The following is a 27,990-nucleotide window of genomic DNA, read 5'->3' on the forward strand; positions in this document are numbered from 1 at the left end:
GTGTGTGCTACAATTGGAGGAGTCGGGTACGAAACTGTCCTTTTGCGTTTCCTGTGGAGGGACGGTTAACAGTTGAGCTAAAGCTACCCGAACTACACTGTCAAAAAGCAGACAAGTCGAAGAAAGAAAGAAAAGGGGGATATTACCGGAGAGTTTAAAATGTCTGGAAATAAAGACAGCGATGGCGGGTGGAAGAATTTTGTGTGGAATTCAGAGAAGAGGGAGTTCCTAGGACGAACAGGAGTCAGTTGGTGTAAGTACTGCCTTTTTCCTGTATTTTTACTGAAGTAAAGAGCTAACTAGCTGCTGCTTGAGGGAAGACATTACTGTGTGAAGTGAACGACGGAGGGGAGAAAGGGTGAAAGTGTTGGCGCTCAACAGAGATATTTCTTGTCTTTCTCCCCGTTTCTTGACTGTACAGACAGCACCTGTTAGAGCTGTGTTAGCCTCTGACACGCTGCGTCGTGACTCCGTGTTTTCAATGGAGGCTGTGTGCTGTGAAGTTGGCGCTGTTAAAAATCACGATTCAACTCACCGAAGTGGCTTGAATCTCACAGAGCGTCTATAAGTCCACCACACACGCCACAGGTCGACTGTAATGATATATATATATAAAAAAACTGGCTAATTGTATATCAAAGAATCAATTAACTCGCACTGTGATTGACTCATTTGTTCCCCTTTGCTCGCGTGTTTTAGCCAAGATTAAAAGTGGATAACTGTTTTTTTTCTGGGTAATGCATTGAAATAGGAAATGTTGAGTCAAGGCGTAGCCCGAGTGGGGACATTTAATAATGAAACGTCCTTTATGAAAAGGTCATCTTGAAGGACAGTGTGGTGGGCCAGGACTTTTCCACTAAGCCCAACCGGGGAAAGTTGGGTTGGGTTTCTGCGTGCCATGCCGGTTCACCCTCTTATATTTTTTGGCACACCATGCAGAGAGTAGAGGAGAAGCAGACGACATTTTATTCCTCTTATTAATAAGCTGGATAGCTAGTCTTTTGACTCCTATGTGCAGGCCCGGTTAACTACACAGCCCCCCCTTCTCCTCCTCCCCCACCCCCTCCCTCTCCCCTTTCACTCAAACCCGAGATTATGGATCCAGCTTTAATCGTTTTTACCACTGTTTTCAATACTTTAAGACGATAGGATGCTGGCTTAGAGGCTCAGCAGTGTTGGCTGTTGATTGGATAGGATAACTACACAGTATTAGACTGCCCAATAAACTCACTAACCCGTTTTTTTTACACGTTAGAAGTGGCAATTTCTTTCCCCCGGTGTGAAACGCATCACGACTCACATGTCTCCTGGGTCGCCTCTCTCTCTCTTTTTATGTCTCTCTGTGTCTTCTCCATCTCCGAGCGTTTCGCCCCCTTACCTGAAATAAGGAAAGAAAGGGGGCATAAACCGGCTTCTCTATACCAGTATACAAGCACTCATTCCTTATTTAATGAAAACTCAAGTAATTGTTCATTTCCAAGAAAAGGCGACAAAACACGGTGGTGTTTTTTTTTTGTCGTGTTGTCGCCTCATAGCTGGGCAATGGCGAGTTGATAGCGAACTTAATGGAGCTAATTTAACGTTTTATATATACTGTTTTAAACCCACCGCTATTAGTGTAGTAATATTGATATTCTTGTAGTCACAGTGGTAGTATGCATATATTACAGTGTTAGTAGTGCCTCGTCGTGATGTACAGTGATGTCGCACTAACTAAAAGTCAGCAGTGCTAACACTAAAAAGCAACAGGTATGTCTGTGTCTGCGCCCCCGTATTGATGATACTGTGGCTTTCTACCAGGCTGCTCGTTTTAAAGCAATGTTAAGCAACGAGGCTAGGAGCTGTTTGAAATAAGGCAGTTTCAATTTGGGTAGTTTTTAAAGCAGGGGGTGGGTGAGGGGGTGTTTGGTGAATGAGGAGCGTCGCTGTCAGTCGGTGTCTGCCTCCGTGTGTTGATTTCGACATGTGCTGAATGAGTCATAAACTGCACCAAGGAGGCAGCAAAAGCAGAGACTACGACTGAAATGTCTGTATAGAAGACACACTCAGGAAAGGAAAAAAAAGAAAGAGAAGGAGAGAGGGGGGGGGGGGGGGGGGGGGCATCCGTGTGGCATGCATGTGGTGAAGGTCCCCTCCACACGCTGCAGCAGTCTGGTGGGGGAGGTGCTCTCCATTCAAACTGCCTCTCACAACCACTAGGACGGTTTCTGTGTTATTTGCATGTCTAGGCAACAGTGTTGACTTCGGACTGCAGCGCCAAACTGATCTCTTGTGTCTTCTGTAAATCTCCAGTAATTATCTATCAATATAATCCATCAGATGGATACAATGTACAGACATGTCACATAAATTTAAGCGAACATAATCCCTAATTGCCCTGGCTACACTTCACATGCTCTGATATCCCTCTTCTCTTCAATTTCACCTGAATCTGAAAGATCACTCTCACAGGACTGAGTTTTATTTGTGTGTGTGTGAGGTGGTCTATTGTGGAAAAAAAAAATCACTGCTTGCAAACTGATCTTACGCAACTCGTCAGGCACTAGCACTGCAGCCCGACATGGCAGCCAGTCTATAGTTTCCCTCTCAACAGGTGCATCACTGAGCTATCCCTGCTACAGCCGCATACATGCTCATTAGCAAATAGCTCGGCAAGCATTTACATTGGTAGCAGGTGTTATGACAACCTGTAGCCACGCTGGAACATAATATCAAGGCTGCCTGTTTCTCACATTTCACATTTAATCACTCATTTATAAACAGAGAGAAGGGTTTTTCTTTAGATTGTGGCTTGAGTCAAACTGTCTCAGAACATCTGTATGGAAGATAAATGGGGTGTTGCTCCTTTTCACATGTGCGGGGAAACACTGTTCACTTGTTCTAAGTGTGAAAAACTCACAGTATCAGAGTAACGCAATAAAGGGCGAGGGCCCAGAGAGCCAACTGAACCTCCTACAATCAACGGTCTGTAGTGGGAGATAAGGCTGTTGGGCTGAACACCTTACAGACCTGCCAAACTGGTTTTTCATAGGGGGTTGATTTTTTTGACTGATTACCCGCAGCGACATGACATTTGGGAGGGTGCCATAACGACAGCAAACACACCAGGAATGGGATCGTTGAGGAAGATCTTAAAGAGTCCTCAGGGAACCCTGAATTACACATGACGTCATAGCTCACTTTGCATATATATGTGGCGTTAAATGTTGAATGAGAGTTGATTTGAATGATTCATGGCAAGCAGGTAGAAGAAAACAAGTTAGACTCTGAGGATTTGAAGGTTATAAATATGCAGATTTTAAACATCACACTTTTCTAAATGCAAAAAATATGTAAAAATATTCATTCAAATATCTTCAAAATCAGATTGACTATTACTGCAAAAAGAGGGAATTAAATTTTATTTGTGGGCTTGTTTGGTTACAAAGATGTACTTTTTTAAGTTTGATGTGAGCTTCAGAAGTGAAGAGGAATTCTTTTTTAAACCGGAGTCACATGACTTTTCTGAAGCCGCTCTGAGATCACCACAAAAACATTTTCACACCAATCAAAGACTGCAGCGCTACATTTCAACCGTGTAGCCTAGACGCGTTAAGTATCCATCTTCACTTGACTGAAAGCAGCCAAACAAGAAATGCTAATCACAAGTTAGGGAGAGAATAGGCAAAGCGAGGCTTTGTTGCTCAGTTAAACGAGGGTTTTTTGTTGTTTTAATAAAAAAAAAAAGCCGAACCCATTTGTAAGTGGTGACACAGCAGGGGAAGGGTCTGTGAGAGAGGCTGCTATATGACTCATCCTGTTGTACTGGAAATGAAGCCCTCCTGCTGTTCCATAATGTGAGAAAATGTTAAATAATAAAAGGAGACTGCGTGTTTTTAAAATGGCTTCCATAATGAGAAGAGAAAGTGTTTGTACTTATTCAATTAAACTCCCAAGGTTTCTCACATCATCTGACACATTCATTTCTTCTTAAACTCATGTCTCTGCTGCTCCATTAAAAACCTTTTTAACATGACGACTGACGTTTTCTTTTCCCTCCTCCCTCCACAGTTAAAATCTTGATGTTCTACCTGATATTCTACGGATGTTTGGCTGGAATCTTCATCGGGACCATTCAGGCAATGATGCTCACGTTAAGCAAGTACAAACCCACCTATCAGGATCGAGTTGCTCCCCCAGGTAAACAACAACACCCTCCACCCTTTTCTACTCTCACTCATTTTATAGTTTTAAAGGTTCGAGAGCAAAAGCAAACAACAGTAATCTGTGTAATCCAGATGGCAGCGTTGGCTAATGATGTTGCTGTGTATGTGTGTGTTTGTGTGGATTTGTGTTGTAAATGAATGTCAGGGTGTGCCTTTTTCTTTTCTTTTTTTTAAAGCAGCCAGTCTATCAGAAGCCTTTTCTGACCTTAGATAGGTTCAGCCATTTTGTCCTTCACTCCTCTCAGCCAGCCAATGATTCCCCCCCTCAGGCTACTGGGGAACTGTTGTAGCTTTTTTACACTCATTGTGACTAAATCGATTCATGTGTGCCGTGATTATGCGTCACAGGCGACGTCCTCACATGAAAACATGCAGAGTTTGGAGCCGGTTCTTTTGAAAATTAAAAAAACAACAACACACGAGTAGTTTTTTCCTCGCAGCTAAAGCGAGGCCTCTAAGCTTGTTTTGCCAGGAAGAAAAATTCTCTCCTATAATCTGTAATCTTGTGAGATCAACGCCGTTGAAACACCGCCACAGTCACACACGCACACAGAGGGGCGTTTCAAAAATATTTCCCTGTGAGCTCAGGAGACGGTGTAGATTTTTAAGTGCCCAGCCTTGTCTTGTTGTGCCAGTACTTGTTTGCACAGCACACGCTGTAGCCTTGGCGGTATTTTTAGCAGCCATTGTAAATGACTGGCTTCATGCACTCAACCCTGAGTTTGCCTGCCGTTTTGGTCCTGTCACCCTTCCACCACTGTTGACTATCAAAAGAGCAAAGCAGGCAAAGCAGAGCGGGGTTGCACTCTGAGCTTCAAGTGAGTTTTCAGTAGTGGCACGATTAAAGGAAGCAGAAACTAGTTAGATTTTTTTTTTTTTTTCTCTCAGAGCTTGAGCCCGCCTCTCTCACTCTGGGGCTAAAAGTTTCCATTGTGAGAGAGTCACACGTGAGACTGGAAGGGTGGGGGCAGGGGATCGGTGAACTTTCACAAGCCTCCACTAAATGGCTAAATGTTAGCGTTCAGTCAATGTTCACACAAATAACTCCACTGCCGCTCTCATTTACAGCAACAAATAAGCAAATCTAGTTGCTGGGTAAAAAAGGGTAAATAAATATGACATTTCCTTTCACTCATCTTACCCATCTCTCATTCTCTTGATGCCACGCCTCAGAGGCCTTGTGCACAAGGTCTGTGGAAAATTACTGCTATAAAGAGCTGACAGAGACCATCTGAGGAAATCCCCAAGACCCTACATTGTGTGTTGTCCTTAGATAATAGACACACACACACACACTACACACACACACACACTCTCCCTCTCTCTGTCTTTCTCTCTCTCTTTGTCTCTCTGGGCTCTACAAATAATAACTTGCATTAAATTCATTGTAGACTTTGTCAGAAATTTCACTGATTTCCACAAACAAAACCAAAAAAAATTCTGTTTTGTATTTAACCCTTTGATGACCACATTTCTCCTTTCTTATCCAAACATGCTTCTGTTTTTCAGGTCTGTCACACACCCCACGCTCAGAGAAGTCTGAAATTTCTTTCACCATGAGCAAACCAGAAACATATAATAAGTACGTCGCCACCATGCTGAAATTACTTGAACCATACAGTGACGACAATCAGACCGAGACACAGAAATTTGAAGATTGTGGAGGCAAGTATAAGCTTATCATACAGGGACTGTCATACTCAGGCTGATCCCTGATGGGTAGTGAACTATCCTCAATCAATATTTGTCAATTGTGTTTACGTCTATTCGTCGTTTGTTTCATGAGAAACATCATAGCCTAAAGTTATGTGTTCTCCTAATTACATTAAATACAAGTAGGACTGATGTTTCACTGACATTTACACGTCTTTGGGTTTTTTTTGCAGGCACTGCTTCGACATACAAGGACCGTGGAAGTGTGGAGAGTGATGCAGGCCAGAGGAAAGCTTGCCGCTTCAGCAGGAGTTGGCTTGATAGCTGCTCAGGGATATATGATGACACTTTCGGCTTCAAAGAAGGAAAGCCTTGCCTTCTTGTCAAGCTAAACAGGATTGTCAACTTCAGACCAAGGGTAGGTTTACTGCCCAATTACAAATAACACCATTATGATTAAATGAGTAGTTAAATCAATAATTGTGTAATGAATTATAAGAGTATAGAAAAAGATAAATTATTATTTTGTCAGCCATGTGACGTACAGTGCAACTCAAACTGTTAAGTAATGTTACTTACCAGTCTGATGATGACTCAGCGTGGATAAATGAAAGGAACTACTTCTTTGTTGAGTGAGATATTTGAACTGCTAGCACTCCTTGTAAAAATGAGCAGCACAAAAATGTGACAGGGAATGTAAACCAGGCTCATCCGGCAGCAGTAAATCAGGTATTTTTCTCACAAATGCAGAATGTGTTGGTAGCACATTCTGCATTTGTAAATAGCGCATATTTGACTGACTTTGGCTTTCAGTCATTTTCACGCACTCAGCTGCAGATGACATGTTGGATGTTATTGTTTTTCATAACATAAAGTCAAATGAACGCAGCACATAAAATATAAAAGTTACATTTGGGGGGTTTGGGTAAAGTGTTACCGCTATGATCTATGCTCCATTTCTGTTAGCACAACTAATAGTGGCATCTTTACACACAGTACGGTCAATATTGTCCCAAATAGTTTCATGTCCTGAATTCCTGATTGATATTTGCTATTATGAACTGAGCAGTTAAACAGGCTCCAGTATTGTTACATTTAAGTCAAATAAAACATGTTGTGGTGAGTCGTATGGAGGTAAAATATTTATAAAGGCAGCGAACAATCAAACACAACATAATCACCTGCTCAGGATGTTGTTCATCAACTAGTCCCTCTCTTTTCAGCCTCCATCAAGCAATGACTCACTCCCAGATACCCTGAAGGTCAAGCCCCACGTGATCCCGGTTTTCTGCAAACATAAGGTGAGTTTAATATGTTTGCTACCTGTCAGCTGTGTATTGGTAAAATATACTATTGGATTATTTGTCGTAGTATCAGTGCTGTATAAAAAGGTTCGACTTTAAGTCAAATTCAACCGTTCTCGTTGCAGAGAGATGAGGACCAAGCCAAGATCTCAGATATTAAGTACTTTGGCATCGACGGCGGCTTCCCCCTTCAGTACTACCCATACTACGGCAAAGTGTTGCAGCCCCAGTACCTGCAGCCTCTGGTGGCCATCCAGTTCGCCAACATCACCCTTAATGAAGAGGTGCGCATTGAGTGCAAAGTATTCGGAGATAACATCGATTACAGCGAGAAAGATCGCTATCAAGGACGTTTTGATGTTAAACTCACCATCACCTCGTGACCTCAGCCATGACGAGCACTCTCATTTTGAAAACAAGTCAAATGTAGAGAGAATAAAAGAGTTCAGATAAAACACCACTAGTCTTTGAACATTCATATACAGGACCTACACTTAATCCGTGTGCTTTACACTAGCTTTTCTGTGTGTCTGTCGAGGGTTAGAATGTAAAATAGAAGAGTAGCAATAGCAAATATTTATTCTACTGTAAATGAAAATATTCCTTGAGCCATGGGATGTGTTCATCTATTACTGTAAAACTGCTATTCCACTACTGATGTGTAGCGAGTTGTGTTTCTGTCCCCAAAGTACTTCATCCTAACGTGGTTTCTATATATTTTTGGAGTGTCCAGTGCTGTAGTCTAGTCTCGTAATTTCTTCTGTCTTATGTCAGCTTTAGTGGTCCAAGGTGTGTGGAGCGCGCGCTCGTGTCTGTGTGCAGGTGTATTAGTTTATGTGAGTGTGTGGAGTTTGCGTTAATGTGCTCTGACTAACTGAAATACTAGCATGGTACTCTGAACCTTTAAGGCCCATGTATGAGTAAATGACTGCGCTCCATGGAATCTTTTTTTTTTTTTTTCGTGTTACTTTACCGAGATGTTCAAGTTGACTGTGGAAGGATACATTTGTACACTTTTTCTTTGTTGTTCACCTTAGCTGTAGAATATGGTTTGATGACATTTCTGTTTGATACTCTTACATCTGTTCATTCTTAATTCGTAGAGTAGAGCTTTGTGGGTCCAGCCTAGAAGTCTGTCACCTCCATGGAAACAGTGGCAACTCAGTGCTTTGAAATCTGTTTTGCTGGAGACATCACATGACGTGATGCAACTTACTATTGAATGTTTTAGCCATTTTCATGGTGGAAGAATTTTATATTTATGCAGTTGTACATTTTTTTTCAAAGTGTAATGTATGAATCCAATACCAAAGTCGCTGGTCAAAAGTTAGAATATCAGAGGCAATGCAGTATCCCGTGTAATAAGATGTTTAGTTGGTGTGAACATACTTAATTCAATGTTGAAGATCAAAACACTTGTCAGGAGTCTGCTCTTGTCACTTTATTTAATCTGCATAAGGCTGAAACAATAAACAAAAAAAATGGAACAACTGTGAAGTCTTTGAATTTGGTTAAATGTGTCTTCTCGTTTGCATTCACCCGTCCAAAATCTTGAAGAAATACTGCACCTGTGAAAGAAAGCATAAAGTAAATACCCATGAAAAAAGACTCCTGAAATACATACAAAATATCCTGAATTTAAATGTCACGTTTAAGGTGTCAGCCGGTCCACCGTCTCTGATATCAGAATAATGACATTGTGAAAGTTCACAGAGCAAATGCTCCTCTGCACAAGCCTTTTTATTGGCTACTTCTCTCCCAGTCTTGGGGAAATGGCAGCTCAGTCAGTCACCAGCTAATGGTTAACAAGGAGGCATTTGTCCAGGCCGCAGATCAGGAGTTTTCCTGAACAATGACGCTCGATGGGTCAGACCCACTCCCTACAAAACAATGGTTTTGTTTCAAATTCCGCTGCCAGTCTTGTTCTCCTCAAAACCAGTGTGATCTAAGGTTGCCCCGGCCCACAGAGCGGAGTCATGAGACTCGTCTAAAGACACGGCTTCACAGAGTCGGGGGTTTTGTTCTTGGCTGAACGCGAGGTAGTTATTTATGCAAGTGCTGGGAAGACAATGAGCAAACCTGTGTGTAGGATCAGAGGAACTGCACTAATGAATAATGTGGGAGTATTTGACAGAACAGTATATGCAGAGTACAATGTGTTTGTGTGTGTGTGTGTGTGTGTCAGTGAAGTAACACCCACCTCCAGGACACCGTCTTCAGGGAGGTCTGTACAGTGAACTGCGTTTTTCACTTTGTCTTTACCATAAAGGGCACGCAGGGTGGAGGGACGGAGGTGCTGAGCAATTTCCTGTTAGAAGAAAACATCAAGTTTTTATTGAAAGTGAAAACAACTGATTTTGATTCATTCACGAATGAAACAGACAAATCATCTTATCAGTATTAAACTCAGACTGAGTTCAACCTTAAATGACATGGGACCTAAAACAGCAACTTTCTGTCCAATTATCAGGTCTTTGTGCTGATGATAGGGTGTAGTTCTTTAACTGCACATCCTGTACTGTTGTATGTTACTCAGACAGAGTGGTTAGTCAGCAATTACACATGTGATCCAGTAGAGGAAGTGACAAAACACTGCCAGTCAGCAAACTTTATACACACCACATAGCGTGAAATATATTAGAATGTTATTGCCTGTTTCATAATGTAGAAAAAATGAATACACCCACTTTTTTTGCAATAATATTACAATATTGATACTTTCCCCTCTGTTCTATTAAGATGAGTCGATATTATTTATTCCAGACACCAGCAAGTACATTCCCACTGAATTTCCACATTCAGTTTAGTACATTTCTTAAACTAATCAAATAAGATTCATCCCCTTAAATGTTTTATCACTTCACAAATAGGAGAAGAAGACATTTTTATGTTCTCCTCTACATCTTTACTTCCACAGTTTTTTACATGCAGCAGCTTAATCTTGAGTTTGAATCTGTTTTCTTTCAACATCAGACACTCACAAGGTCAGAGCAGGCTCACTTGCCCTTTGCTACTTTGTGCCTCAAGGAAATGTAACCCTCCCACAGGGTCCGCTATCAGGGGAAGGATAATATGTGAATTATTAATTTGCCATGATGCCTTTTAAGTCTAAATGGAAAGAAAACATTATGTAACATGCAGTTCTCATGTAGAACTTGATACTTTGGAAAAAGCAAATCAGGGACATTTTTATAAGGACATTGTTGCTTAAAATGTTCCCCAGTCATCACAGATTCAAATGAATAACCAGATACAAATACATTCACGTGACACCAGCTAAGGTTTGTTTTATCTCAGATTTTGTGGAGAAAAGAATAATACTGTGTTATGACAGGGAGACATTTCCTTTTGACAGGTTCTTTACCCTCTAATGGTTTATGAGAGCGCGCAGGAAAGGCAGGAAACAAGCTTCAGGTCGTAAATCAACCTAGCCTTCTTCCCGAAGCTGTTCATTGTCTTTTAAAACAAAAACCTGGACCAAAAACACGTCCTCCAGTTAAAATGATTACGCGCCACTACAAAACACTAAAGTGACTACGACGGGAAGAATATGTTGGAAGCGACAACTGGAAATGTTCAAGGACCATGGGAACCTGTACATCACCTGGGAATGGACGGGCCAGCTGGGATCTATTTTAGTCCTGGAGTACGGTACATTAAGTGTTTCACAGTTTGACTTTACACAGTTATTTAACATTTAATCTTCCAGAAAATGTTTATAGAGCATTTAATCATCGCTGTTGCACCTGTGGTGGGTTTTGGATTCTCAAGTTAACAGTTATATTAGTCAAATAGGGTATTAGTCATTCTGCTGCTGAAGAGCTTTCAACACTTAAATGCAGAAAACTGTAGAAAGATTTTGACACTAACTAACTAACTAAAAATGATAGAAAAGTAAATCTATAATAGTGGTAATATAATTGGTGTAATTATTAATGATGTGAGGTGAGGTTGTTATGGCTCTATCTACTCAAATATTATCTACATTGTAAAACTGTCTTTCCTACACTGGCTAAACCATTAAATATACCAAATGTCACCACAGTCCAGTGACGCCGCCTACCAACTCTGCTCTAATTGAGAATTTAGTCGGCTGTTGGATGACTGTATTTCCATCATCTGTCTAATAAGTGTAATTCTAAGTGGTCGAAGTCTGAAATTCTACTTTTCAGGAAGAAGTAAGACCAACAGGACTCCGAATGTGGCTGGACACTTTCAAGGGATAATGATACAAGTAGAATTGTGTGTAAGGTAAGTAAATATAGTATATCCTTGTGTATAACTATCTACCTTGTTGTTTTTGTGTCCCATGCCACATGATGCTGCACACAAAGACGGTAAAAGGAAGGGGGGGGAAGATTTACTTAGTGATAAAATAATTCTTTCGCAAAAAAGGCCGCTCTCTGTAATTGCGTTAGTTACCCATGAGTGACCTACTGTCTGTGTTTAATTTGATTTTAATGAGTCCCATAGTGCGCTAGATTGATGTTCACGTAATGGCTGCTGGCTTTTGTGGACATTCGTGGCGGGGGCTAGGGTGACCCGGCGGTTACATGGGTGTCCAGAAATCGAAAAAGTCTCACGTCTGATCCTTCACGCGCCGCTGACCGTCCCGACCCAGCTGAAGGGAGTTAAGAGACCGAGACGCTGGACACGATTCTGTCACACCACACACAACGCTGCAACAGTGGTTAGTCCTACTGTGAAGCAGTATAGTATAATAGTGACAATAATAGTTAGAACAATATGTAAAACTGCTTTTTCCTCAAACTCTCTTATCACTACTTGACATCTAGCAGCAGCTGGGGACATTTAAAATGCTACCACGCACTCCTATTTTTAACTACAGCTTAATGAAAACAACTGACTTTCCCATGTGATCACATCACCACACTTAACAAAGGAAGACATCACAGGGTTCACATCAGTCATTGGAACATTAAACAGCAGAATAATCCTCTGACAGATGTTGCTTTTTTGAACTACTGTAGTAGGTGACTTTCACACATTTTGTAATTAAATTTCAGAATCATAGCTTGTGATAAATTGGGACTTTCCATTACATTTAAAACTTAAAAGTATAAGTGAGAATCAAGAGCGGACACACTTGTTTGTATGTTCACAGAGCTTCATTTAAATGACACAAAAGAAACAAACCTAAAACCACTTGTAGCTTCTGGCTCATGGTGTTTGATCTTATCATTAATGCTTCTTTGTTGGCATCTTACTCTCTGTGTTTCTACTTCGTCATCTTCCCTTGTTTCTTTTTGTTATTACTACAACAACCACTGCCACTATCCTCCTTTATTTTCTTTTTTCCCACACACTTGACCCGATAAGGGAAAAAAAAGAAGATCCTGAGCCTGTTGCCATAATATTAAGCGTGGAGCCGGCCTTGCTCTGAAGACAAAAACCTCCCGATGATGCAAAAGTTACAGCTCTGTGGAAACTATCCACATGTCAGAATAACTATGGAAGTCTGTCCATTTATCTCCTCTGTAATCTCACCCAGTGTTAGCTTGGAAAGAGTGTTTTCATTATCCAATTACGATTTTTCACCCTTTAATCAATAACATACTATTTGTTAAAAAAGAAAATCTCATTATTGCCCATTTCAGTTTCATTTTTCTGCTATAATAAAGCAGTTAATCTGCTATAGTTGCCACCGGGGACAGCTAATATAATTTTCACTGAAGCATTACATAGGCAAGTTAAAAAATCAATAGGCAAAGCTTGTATTTTTACCAAATATAATGTAGAGCTAGTCTCTTTAGCTTCATGTAACAGGATATTTATAGGCCTATTGGATCATCTTTTACACTCATCGTCTACTACAGGACAAAGCATGATGACATGGCCTCGCCCTCCACTGTGCATTACTGATGTGTGGTAGAGTGCGCTAATCTTGTATGAAGTTGCTGATTTAAAAAGAAAAAGAAAAAAAAAGAGAAGTGTATATTTAGAGACTGAGACAAAACGAAACACTATGACAGAGGCCAGAGAGTACAGACTGGGTCAGGACTGGCTAACAGAGGACCGTTGTGTCTGTCCACTCTGATATCAGGACACATCACAAGACAGAGCACAATCTCATGACTGAGTGAGTGCAATGCAAGGCAGCTAAGGGTGTGGAGGTGTTAGACACATGAGGATCCTTTTGAGGAAGATATATAACACATAGTGAAAGCCTTCACAAGTGTTGCATCATATATTTCAGTGCATGTTTTGCTGCGTTCTGTAAAGAAATACCGTAATTAAACTGATCTGTGTGCTAGCTCTAATGTGATAAAGTGTGTTAGAGGTCATTAATTCAGCTGTACACGGTCATGTGTTTATTCACACAAGACTTGTGTTGTTGATTAGTCAACTGGAATAAATCAATAGCCTATTCTTACCACACACAACTCAATATTAACTATTCACAGACACTCTGACCTCTTCATACAGTCTGGAGTGTCAGTGTTTGACCAGTCAAACCTGTGGGCCTGATAATGACGTCTGGAATGTCTTCACAGGCTGTATTTGACAAGAAAATGTACCATACATTGGTACTTAGCGGAATAATGTCACATTAAGCTACACATGCCCTGTTGGTGACCCCATCAGCTGGCCTCTAACAGACCGATCCAGTCTACAATGTTTCTTCTCCCAGATCTCCACGCTGCTGTGACTCTCTACTTATCTCATGTATCAGATGACCGAACTCCACTGAGGAATAGGAGTGGTGATGTTTAGGTTATTTGTCAGATAATACTGAGGTTAGCCTGAGGTCGTGGACTGATGAAACTGGTTGATGTCCTTGTTAGTCTTCAGAGCCTGAGGCAATCAAAGAAGTTACAGAGTCCTTAGTGGAGAACGATGGTTAAAGACAAATGATAGCAGCTGAAGCAGCATGAGCCTCAGCTGCATCTAATATATTTGAGAACCTAACAGTAGATATTACACACAAAAAAGGTAAATTATCTTCTATTTCTATTAAAGCCCTTGGACCAGGATTGGCTTCCAAATGGTTTGTGATGTCACAAATCCCGCTAATTGGTCCGTCCCCTTTAAATCAGATTTTTTTTAATGAGCTCAGAGAAACTTTCCACTTTCAGCAGATGAATGTGAAAACAAACTCATGCTCAAACATTCAACTGTAGGAATGAGAAGAAAAACATATTTTGTGAAAATCCTGTCCAGTCTCACAGCTTTCAAAAAGCATGAATTAGCCCATTGTTAAAGCCACCAGTGTGTGTACAATTTGCCCCCAGTGTATTTAAACAGACACTGTGAAGCACGCTGCTGCCTCCCTCCTCCCCCTCATAGATCAACTGGGCTGAAAACAACACTAACAGACTGCACCAGTATAGTTTGATTGATTCATTTTTCTACTATAAACATGTGTTGCTTTCGGGTCATTTAGCAGATGATTTAAGGCTTTTAAATGTTATAATATCAAACCAAATCAGAGTCAGATGTGTAGATGATAACTAATAAAATAACAAAGGACTGTTGCAAAGGCTTAATTATTTCAGCATCACTGAGCAGGAGTGTAGCATCATGTGACCTGGAAATCATTAGCCAATTAACTAACTCCTTTCCTGCTCTATGGCTGTAATGTCGGTAACATGCCTGGAGGACTGCATACGAAACAGACGAGTTAAATTCATTCAATTTGAAAAACTGAAGCGGATGAAAATGATATAAACAAGCTGAACTGGAGGAAGCACAGCTGAGTCATGGGCCGCTGCGGGACTGGTGATGAAATTGTGCAGGTGTGTAGTTGTTTGGTTTTTGTGGTAAACAAGCAGAGCGTCTTATCATTAGATTTCACATCACGCACTGGCACAGCCCTGCAGCACTGATTCACAGTATCCAGGAACACACAAACACATACATGCAGGTGTTCAAACTCTCTCTCTCTCTCTCTCTCTCTCTCTCTCTCTCTCTCTCTCTCACACACACACACACACACACACACACACACACACACACACACACACACACACACACACACACACACACACACACACACACACACACACACACACGCAAGTTTATTTCAATGGCCAAGTCTTTTATCTAATCACATGAGCCACAAATTCTTTGCAATGTACACCAAACAAAGGCCAAAAAAAAACACTCTTGTATTCATCAGTGTGTCAGATTTAAGATTCTTCAAAGCCAGTGGGATTATTTTACTGTTCAGGTGATTAATTTTTTTAAATTAAATATTAGGCTCCCTTCAAATTTAAAATATTGGGCTCCTCATTCACATACGGCTTTAGCTTTCAGCTGCCGAGGTTAACAATTTCTCAGCAGACTAACATCACACAGTAATGTGATCACGTTTTCTGCTGCCTGCCTTTGACAACAAGGGCATTTGAAAAACTCCAGAGGAGGAGGAGGAGGAGTAAGAGGAGGAGTAGTAGGAGGATGATGGATGGATAATCATTTACAGACAATGTACTGACTGCCACAAGTTTTGACATTTTATTTTGCCAAATAATCTATTTGTGATGTCTTGAAGGGTCGGGAGCTTTTGAGGAGTGGGTGCAGGAAATGAAGACAGCAATCCTTGTTTTCCAACTTAAATTCAGTATATTCGGTCTTATCGTAACGGGTCATTCCACAGCTTATCTGGTTCATCTGGGCAGCAGCCACAACGACTGAACAATTTATCAAAATTGTTTATTAAAATCCCAATATGGCCGAGGCACAATATTTATTAAATTTGAAATGTGTCAAAATACCATTTGAAATTAAGTATTGTTGTGCTGCAGAGATGACCAGGCCTACACATTATATATTAAAGCCTGTATTTAACCATTTAATATCTTTTTCAAAGAGAATGGTAATAATAATGTAAAATGATCATTCACTTTAGTATCATAAATCATACCGTAATTGCAATATCAGTCAAAATAATAGGAATTATATATTTTTTCAATATCATTCAGCCCTAGCAACCACTGCCCTGCTGACTATGGGTTTTGTAGTCTTTTAATGGGTGCCATTTGATGGGTTGTAGTCCTTGTTGCAGCCACCAGGACCCTCCTCTCTATAGAGTATTATGACAAAATAAGAAATCATTTTAATATCCTTTGACTCACCGGATCAGCAGGTCCACAGAATTCTCTGAATGACTTGGGTGCGTCTGTGCCATGGATCTCTAGGACCATGCAGGGTCCAGAACAGAGCTCAGTCACCATATTCTGCAGTGAGTGATTTACAGTTAAAACCCAGATCACGCCTCTAGCAAATACATATGTGTATCAGCAGGGAACATTAACTATGAGAGGCACTACCAAACCTACTCATCAGAAAGCTGCACTGATTTTACCTATTTTTTACTCTCATGGAAAATACACTGACAATGTTAATACACAACAACTCCTCACTGTTACAGCACATGATCTTTGATACATTTGGTTGCTGACAAATGAGATATCTTTTTCTCGCTCCTCCACATCCTTACAAAAGATCAGACAATCTTTGTACTTTGATAAACACAAGTAATAATTGAGTGATACAGCTACGGTGCAGGTATTTGCTATGATGGCACAACAATGTAGTGCGTATACTCACAGGATATTCTGTGACAACACCTCTGTACACTTCAAAGAATTCTTCTGCATTTGCCCGGTCCATGTTGAACTGTGAAAATAATTTATTATTATTGTTACTGAAGAAAACAAGCACGAAAATGAATAATTCACAACAAAAACATAAAATATGGAGACTGCAATCCAGGAAATGAAATATGAAAAATCAAGCTTAGTGTGTATGCTTTGATTTGTGACAACAGCTCCACCATCATCGTAATTCCCATAAAATTACACTAACTAATGTGCTAAAAACATCAAAGATATGAAATCATATGTTTAGAAAAAAGGCTCTGCATGAATTTGTGATATAAACATATTTTATTCCCATTCATGCACAACATGCTCAGCATGTGGTTACAGCGATAAAACCCTGATTGATTTATTTTTGTCCTACAGCCCAGAATATGCATCCCATCTGATGCGGCAAAACGAATGGACTGTAAGAGGTCAGTGTTTGCAGCAGTGACGCCGAGTTCAATCATGGGGTCAGTCTGGATCAGACAGAGTCAATACTGCACACACACTGGCTACATGAGTAAAGCCAAGATATATGGGTGCTTGTTCGAAATTAAATTACCTAAGAAGATGGGGGCTGTTTTCCTTTTTACCACAGCGAACCATTACTTAAAATGTATGACATACTCTACGATACCAAAGCACACAGATAGAATAATTCGTTTTTACCATCTGAAGAGCTGAGATTTCAAATCCAGCTGCACATATGGAGTTCAGGATCTTCCCAGTCACGCCTGTGAACAAATTAAAGCTGTTCATATCTGTACACATTTATGAGCTTTTTCAGAAGTTTGCACAAATTGATAACTAAGGTGTTTAGTGCTACAATAAACTCTTAAATGTGATCCAAGCCAAGTGCAGTAGAACTGAAACCATTTAGATCACATCATATTCTTATCATACAGCTTGAGTTACTATTATTGGATGTGCTATAAAGCTATCATAATGCTACCGTTCAAACACAAATGTTATCTTATGTTGCAATGACCTCAGATTGTGGTGTCTCCTTTGGACAAAGTACAATGAGATTGTCTTACAGATGTCCTGTCTATGCAAAAAAAGAGGAGATATTATTTTTGTACAGACAGTCAACACTTTGGAAAGCAAGATAAAGAGCTGTGCCTTTTGTCATAGTGGGAGTGCATTATTGTAAAAATGGTACAGCCAGTGACAAAGGTGCAACACTGACAGTGAAGGTCAGACTGCTGCAGACACACATAATTGAAAGAGGGCGCCAGCCTCACTCTGACATCCTGATAAAAAAGTAGCCTGTGTACCCGTCAGGCAGGATACTACTTGTCTACATTTTCCATTAATTCTCAATACCACTGAGTGCAATCATAACTCTCAGTTTGGGCAAGGTATTTCACCGAGTGATGATGAATTTCATCTCGTTTGGGAAATCGCTCAGTCAAAGTCCAGTTACGTGGGTACTAGGTAAGTAACCACCTCCTGAGTCCTCTGTGCCCTCCACAGGCAGCAGCAAACAGCTTGCCTATGATCGCTGCTCCCAAAAGCAGCTGGTGCTGTTGCTAGGAGATCCTATTCTGGGTGCCTGGCAACAGAAGCTTCTCTATTCCAGTCATGTCTGAGTGCATGTTCAGTCACAACTTCCTTTGTCACCGCTGTGATTGGCTGCCCCCTGTACACGTAGCCATAGCGTAAATTAGCCTCTTAAGCAATCCTCAGGGGAAATCAAAGCAAGCTTTTGTTACCGTTTGTCTTTGAACTGACTGACAGTCCCAGTTTGGGCACAGCTGGTCAAGCCCTTCAGATTGAGTTACTATTCTTGGCCGAGGCCATAGGTGTCACCTCATGTCCGAAGGTAAACAACAGTTTAAGGTCTTACTGTAACAATGCAATTCTAAACCGGCACAAGATGCAAAGCATACATTTTCACTTCACAATGCCAGAATTATTGTCATGAGCTTAGTTTTTGCTATAATAACTCAAGGGTTTCTACAAGTTCAAGTTCAAGTTTGTTTTTTTGTCCTTCATCCACACACAAAGCATACAGGAACGAAATGTCCTTTACAAGCCCAAGGTGCAAAACCCTCCAAAACAAAATAGTCACGAAACCTCATACAACAAAGGAAGAACAATTACAAAACAGAAACATTAATTATGAAGGCAGATCTGTGGCATAGTGTGACTGCTTGGTTTAAGTGTTGCCATGACTGACAGAATAAAACAGATAATGAAGCAGAATAAAAACTGTGAATATTATGACAATATAAATATAAATAATGCAGTACAAATGGATTATAAAAACATGACTGAATTATAAAAATGATAAGAACATCAATAATATAAATAATGCCTAACCCGTGACATCAGTGGTAGTTATACATAGTATAGGAGGCACAGCTTTGATGATAGCCTGGTCTAAGGTGTCAGTGTAGGGTTGTCATGAGGTGCCCAATGCAGGAGCAGAGAGGCGTAGTCTATACCTACACCTAGGGGGATCCAACAAGTGGTGTGGGGAGGGAGCAGTGCGTGGAGTAGGGGAGAGAGATCCCTTCGATCTTCTCAGCTGTTCTCACTCTGCTTTACCAGGTTTTGCATTTCGATGCTTTGCATTTCCAAAACCGAGCAGTTATTCAGCCGATTGGGACGCTCTCCAGGGTGACCCTGTAGGAGATGGTTATGATGGGTGGTGGTAAACCAGCTCTCTTCAGTCTCTGCAGGAAGTGCAGACGTTGCTGTGTCTTCCCTTGCAAAATTGATGTTGAGAGACCAGGGTCCAGATGGAAAAACTGTGTAGATTCATGACTAAAACTGTGTGAGTGCGCGCAAAGCCAGAAATATGCAAACACATTCTTTTCATCAGATTTATAAATCTGTGCGTACGCATGGTTCTGCTTTATAAATCTCAGTCATTGAGGAAATGGGTGCACAAGCATGTGCCTCATTTCCACTTCCACAATTAGCCATAAATGGAAGAAGACACTCCCTGTACCGACTGTTTTCATATCAATTCACAGCCTGCTCCCTTGTCAATGAAACACAGGAAAGAAGTGCTGTTTCACCAAACGTGTTTCACCGTTGAGGTTCTACAACAGCAGAACAGCTGTCATTGCACACAACCATTACGCATGGCTGTACGGTTCTTTATGCCGCCAATATCGTTCATTTATCACATGGACTGTAAACCTGTCGGCAGTGATATCTCAGAAATGTTATCAATGATTAATTTGTAGCTCTCATATCTAAACCGACTTTACAAGGTGTGTCATAACTAAGGATAATATAAAAAGGACATTAAGAACATAATAAAAAATGTGGATTCCTATATAAATACAAAGAGTGACAATCACACAAAAGTAACTAATCATCAGCAAACTTGATGACGTGACTGAATTCGGACTTGGCAGAACAGTTGTGGGTGAGCAGCGTGAACGGCAGTGGATTGAGCATGCAGCCTTGGGGTGTGCCCGTGCTTCGTGTGATTGAGACTGATGTTCTGTCGCCAATGTGTTCTCTCAGCGTTCTCTGTCAAGAAGTCTAAAATCCAATTACAGAGGGAGCTGTTGAAGCCCAGCAGGCAAAGTTTCCCTGCCAGCTTCTGAGAGATGATTGTGTTGAATGCTTAACTGAAGTCAATGAACAGCATTCTAACATAAGTGCCCCTAATATTCAGGGGAAACAGGGATGAGTACAGGGTGTAGGAAATGGCGTCTTTGGTGGAACTGGTTGGAGCGGCTTGCAAACTGGAGAGGGCCCAGTGAGGTGGGGAGGGTGGATTTCATGTGTCTCATTACTAGCTGCTCGAAAAGCACTTCATCATGATAGGAGTCAGTGCCACAGGGCGGTAGTCATTGAGACGTGTCACAGTCGTCTTCTTTGGCACTGGGATGATGGTGGTCCTTTTGAAGCCTGCGGGGACGAAAGCCTGACTCAGAGAAGTGTTGAAGGTATCCGCAAGGACGTCAGCCAGCTGGTTAGCACGGTCCCTGAGCACTTGGCCAGGTATGTTGTCTGGGCCCGGAGCTTTGCGTGGGTTGACTCTGGATAGGGTCCTGCTCACATAAGCTGAGTCTAGACAGAGTACCTGCTCCTCGGGTGGAAGCAGGGGTCTTAAATGCTGCTGTGTCATTTACAGCTTTGAGCGTGCATACAAGACTATTTTGATGGAAAATCGACTGAAAATGAACTGAGTCTGGTGGACAGAAGCCAAACCAATCAACAAATTATAAGGAGCAGCAACACTCGGAAATAACTGTTCAAACAAGGTATCGTAGATATAAGTGACAGAAAGTTTCCTGCCTCAAATGTACTCACAAATTGATTATGTTGGGTAGTTTAGGCCGACACTGGCAACCTATTTGATTAGTCACCAGGTGTACTGTAAGTTATGTGTTCAGGAGGGTTTCATATTATGTCTCAGTGACTGAACAGTCAATAAACAGCACAGCCTGCATGAAATGACGCCTGTCGCAAGCAAATACCTATTATGGTGCCAGGCCACTACTCCCCCACTGAAACAGGTGTGCAGCAGAAATGTTTACATACATTTGTTTTACCACAAAGAAGAGAAGCTATATCATGAACAGCTCTGTATGTCAAAAAAATAAATGCTGAAAGTTTGTGGCTATTGCTTTGAATTAATAGCTGCATGAACAGGTAACTGCAATTATTTGAATTTTCTTTACAGATTTAAAAAAAAAAAAAAAAAAGTGTTCAGATGTCACTGTGCAATAAAGCTACAAGTAACTACTATTTTTACTATGTTTGAAAGACAATTTTTCATGTAACATTTTCCTTGTGACATTTACACAGACACTGATTTTCTTTAGAAATTGGGTTGATATTCATGAGTCAGACTGAAATCTCTGGACAACTATTGGATGGATTACCACGCAGTATGGTGCAGACATTCATGGTCTTTGTGAATTTTGGTGATTCTCTGTCTTTACATTTAGCACCATCATCAGGTGAAAATTTGAATTTGTCCAGTACTTATGTTTATCTGGCTGACAGTTTGTTTTTCTTTTTATAAAGCCTCTCAGAGCTGCTAGCGTGGCTGTGGATTATTAATCTTGTTAGGAGACATTGGGGGGTAGAATATTATGAGCTCAAACATACAAATGCTGTTAATGATATCAATTCTGCAGAGTCTGTTTAATTATGACTTACTATCTGCTGTTTCTGATGTATACATATTTTATACTACGCATCTTCTTATCAAAATGTCATCTCAGCCTCACAGTTTGTCTCTGCTGCTATTCGTCTGGAAAAAATGAGAGGGCGTAGTGTTTTTAAAAATAGCAAACACTGTGTCCAAATCATAAACCAAACAAATTACCACTGAGGACAAGCTGTAAAGATTCAATCTGATCAAATTCATTTATAAGAGACCACGATGAACTTGTTCTTATAAACAGCGTTTGGGCTTATATGGCCAGAACAACCAGCTCTCATCGGTCAACAACTGATTGTGTGCATACTTCAGCTCTGTCCAGAGACTTTCACATTTCACAGGTCAGAGCTCTAGTGGCATGCTCCATGAACAGGGATCAGTGCAGGGATTTGGAAAAATCCAAAGCCAAGTGTGGTAACCATGTAGTGCCTTTGTGTGACACAAACAGGTTTACAGCCAGGGGTGGAGGGACAGCAGGCGCTATAGAGGTTGGTGGTATTGTTTTTATAACAGCCGCCACTGCACCTACATAATTTATGTATGTATAATTTAGAGAGGTGTTATATAAATATTAGAAGCACAATAAAATTCAACAGAACAACAAAACTACACCCTCCAACATGACTTTAAAATTGAATCAACTCCTCTGAGACTGTCTCAACAAAAAGTTAACAACACTATAACCTTCAAGAAAGTTATTGCTGATTCAGTACTGTAGTATTAGACTTAGAGGATTTTAACCATTTTATAAACAACATTTTTTTAATTAAACTAAATTAATTAAACTGAAAAATGTTTGTTTAGTTTGAAAATGTAAGTTTACATGTTTCTTACCTTCTGATATGGCATGAGGTTTGATGATGCAACATGTGCAGTCTGTATAGATGGCTGTATTAGAGGGGCCAATGCCAATTGTAGAGGGGAAAAAAAATTCGAGCTCCTAATAAGACAAAAAAAATAGGAAACAACACTGTAGATGATCGTCTCTGGGAATGTGGAACATGGGGCAAAGGGGTACATATGAGCATGTATAACGCTAGTCTTACTCTTGCTGCTGCAGCAAGTGAGTCAGAGCCATGCCCAACATTTTTGATGCCATCTGTTCCAAACTGGGCACGCACACACTGCGGTGCCTCCCTCCGCGCCACAGCAGAGTCTGCAGGTCCCAGGAGCCTCCTCCAGATAGACATGGCCTCATCACCCATCAGTTCCATGGCAACCACAGGGCCCGAGGACACGAACTGCACCAGGTTGCTGCAAAATGGAGCAACTCACGATTAATACAGTCATTTAAATGGAATAGCTTCAAGTAGTGGGTCAGCTGCCTTAATGTTTTTCAAATGTCACCACAATGTCATGGGGATCATCGTCACAGGATTTGTTAGTGACAGCTGCTGGCAATCAGAGAGCTTCTATGTTGGCTCACACAACAAATCATTTGCAGGCACTCACCTGAAGAAAGGCTTTGACTGGTGTTCCACATAAAAGTCTGCCGCTTGGCTCCTGTAATGTAAGAAAACCATAAAAATATGGAGTTAATGAGTGGCCAGATTATCTCAAACATTCAGTGTGAACTCCAAAGAACTGTCAAAGAAATTTACAGAAGTCAACGACTTTTCTGTCAGCTCTTCCCAGAGTCGACGTTGAACTGTGTGGAATTGGTGCTTCTGGGTGTATGGTATGATTTTAGCTTCTTTGATCTTTTGGGGGAAAAGGCAACATGTCTGAGTTGAAAGCGTTTCAAATTTAAATGACGTCTTACAAAAAGCAGTGTGTAGTCAGGATCACATTTCAGATGTCTTAGTTGTTAACAGCTCAACCAGTAGTGTTTTTTCTCTCTAAACTTCTGACAAGGTTTCATTTCAACAAGTTAACCGAGTATTTTCACATTGCTGTAAAGGATTGGAGCAGTTCTTCCACCACTGACTACTATATATCTCCTAACTCTCACCAGTGCAGAATATACTCAGGCATGGAGACGCCACAGAGGACACTGAGGTCATGGCCACAAGATTTAGGGCGAGATTATTATGTTTTTGAAATCTGGAGGGAGTTTCCCTTCCGCAGTTAAAAACATACACATTTTAAGGCAGATTCTAGTATTTTTAGACCCAGTATTTTTCCACCAGTTGTGGAAGTAACAGTGTGGCTTTGATATAGCAGTTAGACATCCATACTGGGGTACATAGTTTACGGATCCATAATTTCATAATAATTTCCAAGTTTCTGGAAAGATCTTTGTTAACTGGCACTAATTATAGAGAATATAAAATTTCATATAGAAATGTTATTTTTGTTTTTATTCATATTGTATTTGTATTTGTGTATGTTTATAAGAAGTTGCTGATTTTCAGTTCTGTGACAGAACTGCTACTTCTAACTTAATCTAGTAAGTAGAACATGTAAAATACGACAAATCCAAATAATCAAACATTTTAGGGACTTTTTTTGGAGGGGTTGAGGTTAAAGGATCACAACAAATCCTCTTCTTTTTTTCTCAATACATGTAACTCAGTGTGTGACTCAAAATGTTTAAATTTGACTACTTTTAAGCCAACAAATTAAATAATACAGACATACATTTCTCCACTAGAAAAAAAGATACCATAGAAAGTACAACCAAATAGTTACCTGAATAAATAAAATATGACAAATAAAGAAATAATAAAAGACACTATGTTTGTCAACTTTTCTGAGAGTGGTGAGGGTACATTGGGGAAATCTTGTATTTTTGAATCCTGCCTACAGCCCAGAAATCCAATCCTTTGTATGCTTTCAAATAATTTTGCTATATCTGAGCCTGAAATTTGTTTGATCATTTAACTGCACCGTGATGGAGCACCTGATAAAACTGTTGTGTAGTTAATTAAATGCCATCCTTCTCTGCCTCTTGGCATGCCATATGCTCCTAATAACTGTGAGAGAGCAGAGCCATCCATCTGTTTATGTGAATACTGGCACCGAACAGCCTGTGTCTCCCTCTCTGGCCACAGTTTGTCTGGTACATTACGACAGTATGACTGCCGTTGTTATTAGACACTTGTCTGTGAAGCTTTGACCTTACCATGTAAGCTTTGTCATTTTGGCTTTGGTCACAATGAGATTGGAGGAGTATATCAGTTCAAGGACATCTCCGATCTTTGTAACTACATCTGGCTTTATCAGAGCAAGAGTCCTGTAAAAACAGAGACAAAAAAATTAAACATAAATAACAGTAACAAAAAAAACCTGTGATGTATCAAGTTGCTTATTATCACCCACTTAGTCAAAGCTATCCTTGCAGTTGACCGGAATAGAAATCAGTTTGACAGCTATCTTACAGCAAATGCTGCTTGATCAGTGTACAATTGCTGAAAATACTAAAGCCTCTTACTGAATATTCCATTAAATTATGATTAAAGTGTATGTGTATATTATCTGTGAGCAGTTCTGCACAAAAAATATAACACTCATCTGCAAATAATAAAAAAAAAAAAAAGGAGCTATGATTACAGGTTTACAAGGTGCTGTAGAGCCATGATGCATGAAACTGGAGAGGATAATGTGGACTTATTGCACAACCTACACAGTCATACCTTTCTTTTTTGCTGCCAAGTTTATTAGCTGTGAACTGATCTCCATATTCAATCAGACTAAGCTGCCGTGAGAACACATTCACACGATTCCCTACAAACAGGTCCTCTTGGTGAAGGTTGTCGTATTTGGTCCTTCTCAAAAATATCCGCTGGTTCTTTACATCAAACTGCAAATGAAAAGAAATACTTGTATTAAAATGAACTAGTGGTACAGTTTATGATTTCTGTGAGATATATCACAAAGAGCAACATGTAATCAGATCTTTCCATAGAAGGGTTTATTTTTCCAAATGCTCGTACTACAGTGCTTATAATCATGTACTTAAAATGGCTGCGCCTCTATGAGTGGACTGTGAAAGGTGAAGCAGTCAAATTCAAAGAATATTTAGCTGCAGGAGTAAATGCTTACCATTTCCACTGAGCCATCTTTGGGATAGAAGAACAGTTGGTAGCGGCGCAGGAGAGCTGCAGTGGGGTCATACCACTCAGTAAGAAAGGCATAGCGATCCTCCTGATAAGGAAGAGGATCAGATCAAATCAGAGTAATGAGGGGGCAATAACTTAAACTGAGACTAAATGAGAACAGGGAAAACACTGATTAGTATGAGTCCTAATAATTTAAGTTTAAAGTTTAAATAAAAAATGTTTCCATGTCCACCGCTCCTTATTTGTTGCAGTACAAGCCTCAGTCCCTTAAGTTAAGGGCCGCACCTGCAGTTTTGCATGTTGCAACCCATTTTATGACAGCTCACACGCACTTTATGTAACTGTTAACATATTTCAATGTGTGCTTTAGTGCTACAGATTTTTGAACAGGTTTCCAAACCTTCCTCTGAGTTATTGTTTTGGCTATAAAAATCAACATGTAAAGACTTGTAGAGAAACATGCCTGAGTTAGGTGAGGAAATACAGTGAATGGCAAGTTGTTTATTTTGCACAATCACAGAATAATAATGTAACTTATATAAGAAAGTTTAGATAGCTGTGACTGGGGCATGGTAGACTGGTAAGTAAGAAGTAAGAAGTAAGGGTAAACTGAAAGTGGTGGCTTATCAGCTTGCATCAAAATATGAGTGATGACAGATATGATTTTGTTCATCTTGTCAACCAAAAAAACGATTATAGCCACCAGGGTTTAAAAGATGATGGACACCAATAAATACAAATGACTGACACAAGTGAATTTGTCAGTTTAGTTCAGACTTTGGTTGAGTTTGCTGTAGAGACGGCTCATGTATTTGCACTCATAGCAACAGCCTGTGTTTGGCTTCGAGCACTTTCTGTGCAGACGGTCACCATGGGAGCACTCGTCTCCTCCACACAGTCCAAAGTCATTCATGCCAGATGAATGGAAGATTTCATCCTCCCCCAGGTATATGTTTGTGTTTGTGTTTGTGTGTGTGTGTGTGAGAGAGAGAGAGAAAGAGAGAGAGAGAGAGAGAGAGAGAGAGAGAGAGAGAGAGAGAGAGAGAGAGAGAGAGAGAGAGAGAGAGAGAGAGAGAGGGAACACCATTGTCACAGTGCTTACCTGTCTTCTCCCAATGTTAACTTGACCAAAACAAACAAACATAACAAAAGCTCTAGCACCTGTGATGCTGACTGAATAGGCACAGAAAATAAACAACCCCTATGTGTTGCTCTATGTACAGTCTCTAATTATTGAAATAATGTTATCAAACACATTATCAGGAGAGACTATTTTGCATTTGGCAGTTTATTTTACTACAACAGCCTATTGCTATTTTTGTGTTGAAGATAATGGTATTTAACAGGCTCTTAAACGTGTTTTCCTTCACAATAAAATAATGTTATTTAACAGACTCTTAAACGTGGTTTCCTTCACAATAAAACTCAAAATGTATTGGCTGTCTAAACGCAGTGTCTCCCTCTCATGATGCTAATACATATAAGGTACAAACTGAAGCTATTTACCACCCATCTTAACTTAACATACAACGCAAAAAGGGCATGAATGTTACAACAATGTTGATGAAACTCGTTATACTGATGAATGTCGTCACCGGAAAGCTAGCATGGGAACGTAGAAACTACAAACACTACACAAAGTTAACGTTAGCAGCTTTAGCTAGTCAATGCCTACCTACTGCACATGAGATAGAAAGTTAAACTACTAACAATTATTGTTGTAAAGCTGTCTCAGCATACCTATCACTTTACTTGGCTTCTACAAAATGCCAACATTAATAAAACCAATTTATTAACGATATCAGCTTGTCGGTAACGTTAACTGTCATGCTAGTGTCTGCTATGCTTAGCAAACACTAGCATGCACTAGTATGTTATGCTAGCACTTAGCAAACAATTGTCTGTATGGTTCGTTAAACTAATGAATAGTGTGTTTGCATAATTGCTATTACACAGGGACATTTTTAACTTACCATTTTTGACATATTAACACAATCTACATGCCCCAACGCTGTTTTCAGTTAGCAAACACTAGCTCTCCCAGGCTATGCTTCGTTTCTATAGTAACTGTGTTGGCAAGCC

At 40.3% G+C, this 27,990-nt stretch overlaps 2 protein-coding genes across 2 annotated transcripts; one reads left to right on the forward strand and one right to left on the reverse strand.

The window, feature by feature from the left end:
- On the forward strand, nt 1-8,653 carry atp1b1a (ATPase Na+/K+ transporting subunit beta 1a). Its single transcript, XM_062424052.1, has 6 exons — nt 1-253; nt 4,051-4,179; nt 5,715-5,870; nt 6,092-6,276; nt 7,082-7,159; nt 7,288-8,653. The coding sequence occupies exons 1-6, from the start codon at nt 160-162 to the stop codon at nt 7,543-7,545; spliced, it is 900 nt and encodes a 299-aa protein (XP_062280036.1). The 5' UTR covers nt 1-159; the 3' UTR covers nt 7,546-8,653.
- On the reverse strand, nt 8,091-27,978 carry nme7 (NME/NM23 family member 7). Its single transcript, XM_062424050.1, has 12 exons — nt 27,882-27,978; nt 25,892-25,993; nt 25,483-25,649; nt 24,972-25,082; nt 23,360-23,410; nt 22,954-23,161; nt 22,742-22,847; nt 17,437-17,501; nt 16,733-16,801; nt 16,258-16,359; nt 9,363-9,470; nt 8,091-8,730 (listed from the first exon to the last, which is right to left on the reverse strand). Exons 1-12 carry the CDS (start codon nt 27,891-27,893, stop codon nt 8,698-8,700), a joined length of 1,134 nt encoding a protein of 377 aa, XP_062280034.1. The 5' UTR covers nt 27,894-27,978; the 3' UTR covers nt 8,091-8,697.
- Between the last annotated feature and the right edge of the window lie 12 nt (nt 27,979-27,990).

This window comes from Scomber scombrus, chromosome 8 (assembly GCF_963691925.1).
Source record: "Scomber scombrus chromosome 8, fScoSco1.1, whole genome shotgun sequence".
Lineage (NCBI taxonomy): Eukaryota > Metazoa > Chordata > Actinopteri > Scombriformes > Scombridae > Scomber > Scomber scombrus.